This window comes from Chelonia mydas, chromosome 16, assembly GCF_015237465.2.
Source record: "Chelonia mydas isolate rCheMyd1 chromosome 16, rCheMyd1.pri.v2, whole genome shotgun sequence".
NCBI classification, from domain to species: domain Eukaryota; kingdom Metazoa; phylum Chordata; order Testudines; family Cheloniidae; genus Chelonia; species Chelonia mydas.
This window is the reverse complement of record NC_057857.1, coordinates 12,697,114-12,711,383: the sequence shown is the minus strand read 5'-3', so window position 1 is coordinate 12,711,383 and position 14,270 is coordinate 12,697,114. Positions and strand designations below refer to the sequence as shown.

Sequence of the window (14,270 nt, the reverse complement as noted above, 5' to 3'; positions counted from 1 at the left end):
ATTTTTTTTTTTTTTTGCGGACCACTTGAAATTTGCTGAGGGTCTCGGCAGACTACTTAATGATCTTTCCAAATGTTGTTTGAACAGTTAGCTAACTATTGTAAAGCGCTTTGGATAAAAGTGTTATATATAAAAAAACCCTTAATAATTAATGTGTTTTTGTTCTACAAATAAAAGCACATAACTCATATTTTAATATCAGTAGTCTTACCTTTCTAATGTGATGGATGTGCCCTCTCTCCCCCTCACCACGGCAGCCCCCAAGCTGGGGCTGGGAAGGAGAGGGAGGGTCTCTCCCCCTCACCACGGCAGCCCCCAAGCTGGGGCTGGGAAGGAGAGAGAGGGTCTCTCCCCAGCAGCCACAGCCCTGGAGCTGGGGAAAGTTGCCTCTTTCTCTGGCCGCCGCAGTCCTGCATGTCCCAAATTTCCCCACTCCCTCTTCTCGTCCCATTGCCCCGTCCCACCTACCCCCTATTCCCCCCAAGGCCACCACCTCACTGTACATGTGCGTCTTCTCCAGGGTCCAGACACCTAATTAGTAGAGCCATGCCTGTGCAACTCCACTAATTAGATGGGTGGCCCTTCATTCTCTCATGTGCAGCCGCCCAGGTGAGCACCTTAGAGGGAACTATTCTCAGACCATCCGAATGGAGCTCGCGGACCACAGTTTTAGAACCTCTGCTCTACAGTCATTTGTCTGGTTTGCATGGGTCCTGTCCAGAGCAACTATTGTCTTTTGTTTTGTTTTTTAATCAGGAAGCTGTGGTTGTAAAAATTCAAAAATTGGCAGGCATACTTAGGGGCAGGTACAGTGACTGAAGCTACTTGTAACTCCTTTATTTGACATAAAGAAAAGGAGTACTTGTGGCACCTCAGAGACTAACCAATCTATTTGAGCATACGCTTTCGTGAGCTACAGTTCACTTCATCGGATGCATACTGTGGAAAATACAGAAGATGTTTGTTTTTATACACACAAATCATGAAAAAAAATGGGTGTTTATCACTACAAAAGGTTTTCTCTTCCCCCACCCCACTCTCCTGCTGGTAATACCTTATGTAAAGTGATAACTCTCCTTACAATGTGTATGATAATCAAGGTGGGCCATTTCCAGCACAAATCCAGGGTTTAACAAGAACGTCTGGAGGGGGGGGGGGGGGGGGGGGAGGATTAGGAAAACAAGGGGAAATAGGGAAATTTGACATGGACTAGATATCAAGCTGACAGTGTCAGGCTGACTGATTTTAATGAGGGACAGGTTTATGAAAAATATTTTGTAATACTTAATGGCAGTTAAGGAGGATTTACAATTTGAAACTCCTAGTGCCACAAAACAGCGAGTCATAATTAAGAAAATCTAGCTGATCATTTTGTGGCTTTTAAACTTTAGTATTGTGGTTTGTGGTTCTGCTTCCTCAATGTTCAGAGAGGTCAAAAGCAAATTGTTCTCTTGCAATGGTTCTCTAAAGATATTCCAGTCACAGCTAAGTACTTATAAACTTTTCAATGGGTAGCACTCCCTTTTCATACTGGTTCATTTTAGCATACATGTCACAAAACCTTACTTTTATGTGCAGCAGCTTTCACAATGTAGGTAAGGCACAGTCAGCCACTATGAGAAATACGAAGGTTGTCTTAAGCAAAGAAAAGAGTATCATGTTTCATGGTATCCTCAACATACAGAGAATTTCTCTGTTATCCATTACTTCTATCAATTTCCTAAAATTGTTTTTGCAATTGCTGAAATAGGCTAGAATGCTCTGTATACCTACCATTTATATCACACAAAGAACTACAACAATTCATAAAACCGTATTTAAATCCCATATGGTGCCTTAAAACAATAAGACAGTGAATGTTTTGATAAAACAGCTCCATATAAATCCTTTCATGGAATTGGGATGTTGTAAAGGCTATATGATGCAAGTGGATATTCTTTTAACCATAATATACCTTGTCATTGATCCAGTCCAAGACATCTTCACATTCTCGTAAGTACTGCACCAGCTTCTGGGCTTGCAGCAGCTTGATCCCCTTTTCACGCATCTTCTCTAGCAACAGCTCCCAGAGTCGATGAAGCTCCTGCAGTCGAGTCTGAAAGACATAAATAAGATGCAGATATTATAATTCTATTTCATAAAATATGAAACTTTGCAATGCAATTATTTTCTCAACTCCTAAAATGATACAAATTTCCATTTGAATCCTATTTTCATAAATGTTACACTAGGTAAAGCAAGAATGAACTTCTGTCAACTAACAAGACCACCATTAGACATTTATGTGCAGTCAGAGTCATAGGATCTGAAGAAGAGCTCTGTGTAGCTCAAAAGCTTGTCTCTTTCACCAGCAGACAATGGTCCAGTAAAAGACATTACCTCACCCAACTTCTCTCTCTCTAAGCTTTAATGGAAATTAAAAGAAAAACACACACACACAAATTGCAAAACAGGGAAACAGCTGTTTCACCCATCATTTATAACACTATGCACACTGAGATTTGTAACATGAAAGGCAAGTTAGAGGAGCTTTCAGAGATCTAACATGGATACATACTTAAAGGTATTTAATAGGCTCAGTTATGGAGGTGTACAGGAGAGAAGGAGCTCACGCTATGTGAATCTCTAACGTTGTCCAACAGCACACTGCAAACTATCAATCAAAGAGGAAGAAAGAGGCATTCAAAGAGAAAGTGACAGCAGCATTGCACAGTCAAAGATTCACCTACTCGTATATGGAACCCAACTTGAGTAGCAGTTACTATTGGGCGCTGTGCAGTCCTGTATGGCGTGAAAGACTAAACCATGGACAGACAGGTTACTATTCCAAACAGAATACAAATTAAAGTTTACATTGATCACCATGTCCCAGGATTTTCAATATTTTTAAAAGAATTAGACCACTTATTTGAAAAGTAATTTTTTACTTTTGTTAAGGATAAATTACAAGACCAAAATATCCTTATGCAATGAGATGGCTAGGGCTAATATGCATAATTTATAAAAAGTGCTCTAAAATAATGACACAAAGTGGTCATTGCGCTTCTGTAAGACTCCACCCTTAACTCAGCTATATATTAGAAATGTAATAAATAAAATTAATCAGTAAATTTGATAACTGTGAAAAGAAGGTCCCTTGTCACTGATTTCTCTTCTTTTTGAAGAGCTTTACCTTTTACAGCCTTTTTAAGAAATGACAAAAGAAGAGCTTTAAAATATTTGGAAAACATATTTGTTCTGTTAAAGAGTTGTGCATCACTGATATCTGCAAACCATTTGCCTAATTGATATGCAAACTTAATCAAGACCTGGAAAGGGTGGATTTACACCCCCGCCCTCCCCCCCACTAAATAAGCCTTAAAAAAATGGATGAGTGCAAAGTAAGAGCAGTAGCTTAGTAAAAAACAGTAAAGCATAGTCAGGAGTAAGCTAGAATAAGAAACAGCCAGAGGAATGAGAATACGAAAGAGGAGTAAAAGAGAAGCACTGATAAGAGGGTTCAAAGAAAGCTATTTTAATAAGAATCCAGAATTTGTCAAAACATGTAGCTAATATAGCACAGCAGCAAGTGTTTTAAAAATCGACTTGGTGCTGTGACACACAGTTTGGGAGATTTGGAATGAAGAAAAGTTTTTAGAAAAAGGAGATAAAAGTGCCTATCTACACTGAAGAAAAAACTTGTAGAAAACAGATTTCTAGCACTCACTCTTATAGTTTCAGATGCAAAATGCCCTTCGTTAATCATCTGGTTTCCAGTCTCATCCAGTTTAATGATAGCCCCTGAATTGGCCTGCACCTCAGCTTCAAAGGCTTGGTGTTTCTGCAGTTTCCCCTGTAAGTAAAACGTTAAAGATGATGACTAAAATCTGAGGAGCTGCCTTCTTCCACATCCGCCCCCCCTCAACACCTGTACATTTATTACACTTTTTGCACTTGTAGCAGCGTTCACATACAGTAAAACAGCACATTTGAAATAAGAGCTGTACCATGTTTCCTGGGTGGATTCAAACATCTCAATTTTAGTTATTTTATTTTTGTTTGCTCGTGTGCTGCAGAGTGTTCAAACACTTTGGAGGTAATCCCTCCCACATAGCATATTTTTCTGCAAATGTAATTTTTATGGAAATAATAAGAATTTACCCAAATCTACTCACATAATTGAAGTGTCCACTAGATTCTGGAAATAAAAAGGCTGTATTGACATTCCATTCTCTTAAGGGCCAACAAGGTTTCAGTGACTAACCCATTATTACAATACGCCATTTACAGTGGATCAATTTAGAAACCAGTTTACTGAAGAAAGCTTTGTAGATGTTTGCATCCAGCTCCTTTTATCACACTATATTATTTCAGCTACATTTTTACATTTGTTGTATTTATTCCACAGACTGAACCTGGTATGCTTGGAGGCCAATAGTGCCGGGGTGGAAAGGTGGGAGACAGAAATAGGACGTACCTGTAAATTGGTTGGGTCTTTGTAATTCTCATCAGATGCAATCTGGAGTTTCTCCTGGATCCATTTTTCCAGCTCATCTGCATCACGCTGGAAAAACTGGAATCGATAGGAATCTTCAAGCTTTTGGCGTCTCAGAGTAGACAGTTCCTTGAACCTGTGGTATCGGTCCAAAACTTGCTGGCGCCTCTCTTGGATATCCTCTGCTGTTTCCAGCACTTTTACACCACTTGGATCCATTTTCTGAAAGTCAAAAAACTTCAATTAATAACTTTGCTTCTGACATGAAACAAAGGCAAATATGCCAAGATCTGAGAAAGCAAAGTTTGTTTTCAGTCTCACACATGGTTTACTTACAGACCTAGTGTTTTCTGTATAAAGAAACCCTTCTATCAAGAAAGCATTAGAAGGGAAATGCCCATGAAAAGACTCAACAACCACTTGTTTCTTAAAAGTCCTGATGGGAGATCAAAGAATGACATTTATCCACCACAAAAGTACCATGCTAGTATCTGGTAGAAATATACTACCAGAGCTAAGTATATGGAAAAAAATTAAAAAACTGCCCCACTATTTCTACTATAAAAATGTTTAAAATCTTAGGGTTGTTTATTTAAAAAAAATGCTTATAAAAACAGAAAGACAAAAAATATTACTGCTTGTTATAGAATGGCTAAAAGGCCCTATTTACGTTCTCCTTATTCTCTTACATAAAGAAACTTGTAAAACAAAACTTTCTATTTTACATAAAACTTTAAAACCCAGTAAGCTTGCACTGTACTTCACAGATGTCAACTTTTGGGGAAGGAAGAGAAATAGTAGGATTTAATCATTAATTATCCCTCTCTGCTGTATATCTTCATTGCAGTCCTTTTGCAAAAAAAATAAACAAACATATTTTGAAAATCATTTTTAGTACAGGCAGTGAGAAGAATAAATATTGTACTCCTGCAGCCACTTTCCATTAAAGGTTTCACCCCCTTCTAGTTTCTTTGTAGCTTCATCAAAATTTAAATGTAAATAGGGAGCTTGATCCTCCAATACCAAAAGTTCTGATGGCACAGAAGTATTAAGGACAAATGGGACCTAAAATAAAATTCTGTTCATTACAGTCAGTGACATTAAGATCTAATACACTTAAACATTTAACCAATCAGTGATCATCCCAGAGATTTTGCAATGAACATTTTGTGCTTATAAAATAAAATAATTTTTCAGGTTTCACAGTTTACAGGCAAATTCTTACCTTAATGAGCAGTTATTTACATGTACATCTATATTGCTTATCATGTAAATCCTACACATATCAAAATGGAAACACAGTCTAGAGAATGTATCACTTATGAAAAAATAAATGAAAAATCAAATATAGGAAAAGACAGGCGATCTCTATGAGATGCTGTTGAATGAGGAATTATTATTTAGTCTCTACTCAGCTGTATGTCTAAATCAGAAATGTATCTGGGTATGATTTCATGCAAAATTCCACAGGTGGGAAAAATATATGTTACAGATATATTTCCTCTTCAGATTACAGGCACTTGGAATGGGACCATCCAATAAAAAGGAACACATGAAGGCGAATTCACACATTCCAAAGCTTTCTTCCAGCACAGTCACACGCTGCTGTACAACAGCCATTTCAGCAGCAGTTGTTACACTTGTGAACTCTGAGGCCCCGCTGCATTGCGGCAGTAAAAGTGAGGGGATGGAAATTCTGTTATGCTTTAATTTTTGAAGTAACAAAAATGGGTGTTTCACCCATTACTTTCCAAGAAAACTAGCACATGAAAAAATCTGCATGCACTATATTGTTCAAATATACTCAAACTTCAATCTGATAAAAATGGTAACGCCTCAATCAGATTAGCAAATCTGAATCTCACATAACCATAAACTCCAAATGTAATCTCAGCTCAATTACACGTTAATTTTACTGACAAAGTAGTTGCTCTTTCCACTGTGTTTAAACTTAGCCTTCAAGCAGGGATGACATGTTGAGAACGTAAACCATTCACTACTAAAAATGCATTTCTCCTGTCCTGTTTTCTAGTTATGATTAAATCCATTTTTAAAAAACTGCTCAAGAAAGGTGGGGTTGGAGAGTGTTTTAATCCTGATTTGCATCTGCTCAACTATATCTTATCTCATTGCTGCCTATTCTGATTATTTATACTACTAGGAAAAATTGAAGTCATGTTTTTTCATTAGACTCCAGTTTTATACTCTTTGGTTATAATGCTACTCTTAGCTACTAAAAAATGTCTTCAATAGTTTATATTAATATCTTATTTAAAATGGGAAATATATTTTGTAATTCAACTAGTTAACTCGGCTATCTTTTTGCTGGAACTTGCAAAATAAAAGACTCTTTGTAACTACAGTAAGTAGACCAAGTCAATTGTAAAAGAAGTGCTTTGGTCTAGCAATAATGGACTGTTCTTTCCTGCAGCAAATCAGCTGACGTCAGCATGCCTCTGTTCTGCCAAAATGTTATCAGCAGTCACTGGGGAGCTCTGAGCATAAAAATCATCGATGCTGCAGAATGATGCAGTCTGCATTAGTATTTTCATCTCAAAATTGAAGTAACCCTGTTTGGAGCCAAAGAGCAATTCATTGACCTGTTTCTAAATCTTCTGTGGTTTAATTGTATAACTAAAATGTTTCTCCCTTTCTGTATAAAGGGCTGCAACAGTATAAACAAGGAAAGCTATAAAAGCAGCTTGAGGTTGTTTACGTCTAAATTACAACAATGTTTATGTGGAATTTTTTTACTCAAATGACTAGAAAAACAACGAGCAGTACGGTGGCACCTTAAAGACTAACCGATTTATTTGGGCATAAGCTTTTGTGGGTAAAAAACCCACTTCTTCAGATGCATCTGGGTTTTTGACCCACGAAAGCTTATGCCCAAATAAATCGGTTACTCTTTAAGGTGCCACCGGACTCCTTGGACTCCTCGCTGTTTTTGTGGACACAGACTAACACAGCTACCCCTCTGATACTTGGCATCAAATGACTGCTAGCTTGACACCAGATAACTCACTTCATTCTTGGTCTCTGTACTTACAGACATCACATTCCACACATTATTGTGCTAGATGATTGAGACTGGTATAGTGCAAGACCAGCCCCTCCCATTGCAATCTGCACTGGGCTGATAAGGTCAGACAGACAGAAAGTTCCAGGCTGTTTAGGGAGGCTGTCTGAATTAAATAGGTTATTTCCTTCTGAAAACCTGTCTTCTAGATAGCTAAAACCAGCAGAAAAATAGCTCCAAAGTGGCACCCATCTTCCTTAAAAAATGCTTTATGATCTTTCTACATTTCCCATTATTCTTAAATACTGTGAACTATTTTTTTTAAAAAAAACCTATCAATCATCTCTATGAAAAGCTTGCAAGTTAATAGTTTTAAAACTACTTTGTCTCAGATTTACTCTTCAATTTTCAATTTATAATCATAGTTTGTGTTTTAAAAAAAGACTGCAATGCCCAGTGAATGGAATGAATTTTGAAACAAAAATGTTTATTACTCCCAGACCTCTTCAAACGCACTGTATATGCCAAGGATTAGTCTTCTACAATAATTTTTTTAAAAAAGAGGTATGCTAAGCATTTGAATGGGAATGTTCAGCTGTGGATATTTATAGATACAACAATGCAACAGTAATGTCAGCAACATCATTCAACCACGGAAAGCAGTTGTATCTAGGTGGGTTAGCAGGAATTATAGTTGGACAATATAATGGCTGTCAGCATTTTCATTTCTAAATCATGTTTTCAGGGCTTAAAACTTGACTGCAAAATTTGTAAAGTGCTCAAATTCTGTGTACAAGATCTCAGCACAAGACCATTTTTATAATTACCCAAAGCTACCCAAATTTTAATTTTTCTAAGTACCACCCAGGTATTATGGTGATCAGTACTTTTGGAATGTAATAAAACAGTGACCATCTCTTAAAATAAGCACTTATTGTTTAGCATAATGTTCTCCTATTCTGACAAAAAAGACTTAGTTTCAGATGCCTTTTTTGTATTCATAAGAATTAAGTATTTTAATGATTTTTCATAGCTATCACATTACAGGCTTTTCATTTTCTTTCCTTTGGGAGAGAAGAGAAGGGGCGATTCTTATTAAACAAAATCAAATATTATACATAAGTAGTAAAAATTTTATACCCCCCCATGTCAATTTTAATATGGAGAGAGGCAAGGTGGGTGAGGTAATATCATTTATTGGATCAAATTCTGTTGGTGAGAGAGAGAGACACGCTTTCGAGCCACAAAGAGCTCTTCTTCAGCTCTGGGAAAAGAATTTTAATAGGTAGACATCTTATTTTCACTTGTTCCATTCAGGGCTTTCCTGAAGTTTTTAGGCAACTAGTAATCCTTATCTGAAACATTCATAAAGTTTAAACAGCTACTAAAATTCATAATGCCAATTTTGGTTTTAACTTAGTTAATGTAAGTTATCCAAGGTGAAAAAGGGAGAAGAATTTCTGGAAAGGAAGTATGGTGGGGCTCTTTAGGTCTTTGAAGAAAATTCCGTGTGCTGATATAATGTTGGGAAGGCAGTGAAGACGACATTGCAGTATATCATATTAAAATTCATTATGGGTTTTGTTAATTTACCCTACTATAAGAAGGGAAATTAATACCCACTCATTTAATTTACTGTTGTTGGAAAGGATCTTTTTAAGTTCACAAAAATCACCAGTAAGAAAGACCACCCAAATGCTTAGAAACCCCTGCAATACACAAGCAAAAATGGGTACGTGAAGGAAAGTGTTGCAGTAATAAATTCAAATGTCTTGGTTTCTGTCTGTTTAAAGTCAGATCATTTAAAGCTGCTGCATATTAGTATGGACTAATAGCAGAATAGGCAAAATTCAAACAGAAGAATCTAATAGTGCATTACGTGGACACAAGAAAATAAAGTACAAAGAAACTATAGGAGTAAAACATTGGACACAGCAGTCTTCTTTAAAGTATGATCTCTTGGTTTGCGCACTGACAACTGTACATTTTTAAGAATGCAAGATAGTCAAACGTTTTCTTTTTAATTTTGGCACTTTGAAGATGATATATAAAATAGCTGAATTTCACCACTGATTACCGTTCATTAGGTACTACTCTTTAACTATGACCATAGACCTTTAACGTAACTATGCAGAAGTCAGCAGGGATTGCACTCTGCATTGAAGCTCATGAGAAGGCAAATTACCTTGACTGCATTGCATCAAAATCCAGAAATGCGGAGCTGAGAAACAGTGTGATCCCAGTGTAAATAACCTTTTAACTTACAACTTTTTTCTTAATAATATTATGTTGCAATCATCACCTCTTACTGTAATTAAGATACATATATAAAAAACTTATTTTACCCCATAATAAGAGACTTTATATTGCTCTTAATTACCCAGCTCAAGTTCTGTTCCTTAATTTTATTTATTTGACCACCATTTTACAAAAACCAGCACATCAGTGGCTACCCTGTAATTATACGATTGCACAGTCTGTATATATTGATAGAATAGGAAACAAGGCCAATTTTTCAGTTTACAGTAATTTACATTACACAGTACATCACAGTAGATCTTCAGATGCTGTAATCAAAAATATTTTCTTGGCCAACAGCCCTTTAAAGCAAAATAGAACTTTATAAAAGTTAATCCACAACAACAGTAGATCAGACAAAACTATGATCAGGACAGAACAATGATCACACACCATGCGTCACAGGAGAAGAAAATGAGAAATCTTTAACAGAAAAAATTCACAATCTCCACTCCACAGAGTACAAAAAAGCAACTGCTATATTTGTCATGCTGTATTTTACGCTCTAGAGTCTATACACATACACAACTCTCAAAACAGGCTGTTTTTTGGCACAAATAAGTCATCACTGCAACAAAGGCAGGCAAATGAAGAAAATTACTCCACTACATGCATTTCATAAGATACCTGGACTTTGAGTTTACGAAACGATAACATGATGGAGGAATGTAGAGTCTAAAAGGGAGGTGGAAATCAAGATAACATACCACTATCTACAAATGTAGTAACACAGGTCAAACAAATGCAACTTCTGACAAAATACACATTCTGTCAAAGTAACACCTTTCTACTTCCTCTCCTCACCACATGTAATTTGGAATGATTGTTGCATGCAGCAGCTTACATAACAATGTTAAGAATATCAATAATCAAATGTAATTAAAACAATTGAGAATTGACTTAAGATACACAATTTTCCATTTAAAAAAAATTAAATTTAAAGGAAAAAAATTACAAGTAAAGAAAGTGATCTCACTTGGTAAACTACACTTCCATATACAAATTCATCAGACAGGATGACTTAAAATACAGCCTCAGAAACTAACACGCTTAACAAGCAAACTTTAAATATAAATCTCCTCCAAAATACTTAAATTCACTTCCCATGTAAAATATGTGCAGTAAATAAAATCTGTGACAACGTATTTTTTTGGGATTGCTGTTCAAGGATTATTAAGTATGGCTGATACAGTGAATTTTAACATCTTCAGTTCCCTGCATCCCCTAGTCCGCATTTTCCATGAGTATACTGCAATCCATGTTCCTGTACAGGGACAATTGCAGTTATGTGCCTTTGTGTTTTCGCATATCTAGCATGGCATTATCACAGCTTAGGGTAGATCAATTACAAAAGTAAGAAGGCAGATTGCCACCTTATTTGATACAATGCCAGCAACGGGCACATGGTGCTGGACTGCACTTGGCAGTCTACTTCAACAACATCTGCAATCTGCTCCACCCCATTATTCTGGTGCCTGCTCCAGAGACAAATGGGGGGGACGGGGGGGAGGAGGAGAAGAAGGAATACTACTATATCAGGGTAAGAAAAGGCTCAGTTTAAAATTACTTGCCCCAGACTGGTGGGCAAGCAAGCAATTCACACGCCAAGAATGAGTCTGATTATATCCAAAAATATATAATAGATGAATACCATACAAAGTTATTACACAGGTAAAATTAAGGCAATGCAGAATTTAAAAACTGTTTTCATGAAGTGATGAGAGGGATAGTTTTAAAACTAACAGCTCACAATCAGAGGTGCCACCCTGTCTGAAAAGACTGAGACTGCTCTTACCTTGCTTGTGCATAGGGAAAGATGGTAAACAAGACTTAGTCTGGGATGGGGTCAATACCACACTTTAAAATAAAATGTGTTCGTTAATCTCACCAACTATGGAGCTCACAGAAGCACACCATCTATTATTTTTTTATTGTTGAACCTTGCTTTGACCTTTCCAAATACAAAACTTCTGTTACAACAGAAATGGAAATAAATTACCCCATGCAAGCACTATAACCTCTTATCTTAATTCAATGATTTTACATAGTCCAGTGGTTCCATGACTACACTTATGAACCCTTCACAATGCTGCAGAAGTCTTCCTAGTTTTCAATCCTTTTGTTCATTCTTTCCGGAACACATTTTATAAACACACTGCTACTCAACGCAAAATTCACAGCAAGGCTGATTTGTTAATTGCATTAAAATGCACAAGGCTATCCAGTGATTTTTTGTTTTAAAGAACATTTTATTTTGAACCAGTATGAAATTCTGATCAAGGCCTCTCACAAAAAGCAATCAATAGAATCTTCTACCACTTTGGTGTGGACAGAAAACCTTAAAAGGAGCATTCTTGGTTCAGGACACATTTTTAATCAGAGATACAGAACCATTCCCAGGGGCTATTTTCTGCATCCCATTCTTCACATCAACATACCTGTCTTCCTGAGCCTATTTAAATCTGAGTGGCAAATTGCTCAGTAGCCATGTATATTTTAAGATCAAATGATTGGAAAGTACAATCATTCACTGAAAAATGGTATTAAAGAAAAGAACTAGACTAGAGAATAAAGCTACCATAATATTACTGCTGCATACACATGGACACTTGGAATACCAAACAAAAATAACTGTTTCCAATATTAACATAAATGATTACATTACTGAAATACTTTTAAACTGCCAAAAGTATATTTCTTTTACTATACATGGATAAGCTCCATTCAAACAGAACAAACATGGCTGACATTCCCTTGATTTATCAGAAATATGTTACGATGAGTTCCGTAATTGCAGGAACAAGGTGAGAAAGCCAGGCCAAAATCCTGATTTATCTTGCAAAGTGAGCCATGATCCTCCTCTTTCCCCCCTTATGTCAAGCATCTGGAGTCTTGCAAAGTCACACATTTGGAAGGAGACTTTATCATTCATTTTAGGGGATTAATTTAAGGCCATTTAAAAGCCTCTTCCAGTTAGGATGAAGGATTTTGCTGTGTGTTTCAATCAAGCATTTAAAAATTCCCTTCTGTAACAGTTAAAGTCCAGGATTATTTAAAAAAATATATCTTTATATTGGGGAAGAAGTTCTCCAGCCACCACCTAGAAATCCAGAATCGCTCCCTCATTTTTCTGCATCTCCTGACCTTGGACAGGGGATGGGCTTGTGAAGGCTCAGGGAGGGAAGCCATTGCTGTGAAATGAACCCAGGGTTATTCCCCCCAAACAGCCTCTCTGTGATCATTTTTTCCCTCTCCAGATTTTCCCCCAAGCCTGGCGGGAGTAATTAGGCTGCAAAGCTTGCTTGGGGGGGGGGTGTGTGCAAATCTCCCCTGCTCTTTTTGTGGGGAGGGAGATTTGCTGGCACTGTAATTTATCAGCGTGTTTATTCGCTCCTCAGAGCGGTAAATGAAATTCCTGCTATTACTGCTGGGAACTACACAGGGCGGATCCGCCTCGCTCTTTCACATCCACACAAATCGTCTGTTCCTCCATCCCCAAAACCTCCCTCCCGTCCCCATCAGGAAAGAGTAACAGAAATGCAGCCACTCATTACACTACTGTCGTATCCGCCCTGAGCTCGCCTATACTCAAGCGAGCCCAGAGAGACCGGCGGGCGGGGAGGGAGAGCGTCTCTCTGCAGAGACTATGTTAATAGCGATGACAAGAAGCGAGCCCGGGAGGAGAACGTCAAGGCTCTAAATCCATTTTTGGGAAATCGAACAGTAGCAAGGATCCCCCGGCTGCCGCGAGCGAGCTTAGGCGAGCCCCAGGGAAAAGAGAGCGCACGCGGGGCGGTGTCGCGGAGCAGGAGAGCTTTCCCGGGTGAGCTTCTGCGCGCACAGAAGGGACACCCACCGCTACCCCACCCATCCTCCGGGCGCCCTGAGGCGAGCCTCGGGGAAGATAGGGATAACTCCGGGCTTTACACCTGTCCCTGCAACGCCTCTACGGCCAACGGGGACTGGGAGGGGCGCACCACACCGGTCTCTCTCCGCAGGCTAAGGGCCCCTGGGAGAGCCCAGCTGAGCTCGCCTTCAACTGGCCCACCCCGCCGCCCGCTCGGGCCGTCGAAGGCAGTAACACCCCCCCTTCCTTCCTTCCTCACCAAGTCTGTGTGGAGGGTCCGGCGAGGCGAGCGCAGCCCCCCGCTCTCCGCCCGTCAGACAGACTACCCACACGCCGCTCCCAGCTCCGGCCTTTATATAGGCTGGCCCGGATATGACGTCAAACACCGCAGCACGGTCTCCAGCCACGGAACTAGGCGAATGGCTCCGGCCGGAACCGAAGGGAGAGGGCCCCACCCCGCGGAGGAGGTGCCCTGTACACGGAAAAAACCGAGTGAAGCCGAAGGCGCCTGCCGCAGTACGGAGAAATCCGAAGGGTTCCGGAAAGAGTCGAAAGAGGCCAGCGGAGGCCGGTCCGCGGGGAGCACGCTGGGGGCTGCAGGGGCTCGGCCGTAGCGCCGCGGCTTCCCACAA

At 38.9% G+C, this 14,270-nt stretch overlaps 1 protein-coding gene across 7 annotated transcripts in view; it reads right to left on the bottom strand.

Moving 5' to 3' along the window:
* The window catches only part of SPTAN1 (spectrin alpha, non-erythrocytic 1), a 71,810-nt gene extending 57,717 nt beyond the window's left edge, over positions 1 to 14,093 (bottom strand). For all 7 annotated transcript variants that reach the window (XM_037880043.2, XM_043530527.1, XM_037880044.2 and 4 more), the window contains exons 1-4: positions 13,898 to 14,093; positions 4,457 to 4,696; positions 3,707 to 3,832; positions 1,955 to 2,095 (exon numbers count right to left, since the gene is read on the bottom strand). In XM_037880043.2, the coding sequence (XP_037735971.1) occupies positions 1,955 to 2,095; positions 3,707 to 3,832; positions 4,457 to 4,693 (504 nt within the window). In that variant the 5' untranslated portion in view covers positions 4,694 to 4,696; positions 13,898 to 14,093. The remainder of the gene's footprint in view (positions 1 to 1,954; positions 2,096 to 3,706; positions 3,833 to 4,456; positions 4,697 to 13,897) is intronic.
* Between the last annotated feature and the right edge of the window lie 177 nt (positions 14,094 to 14,270).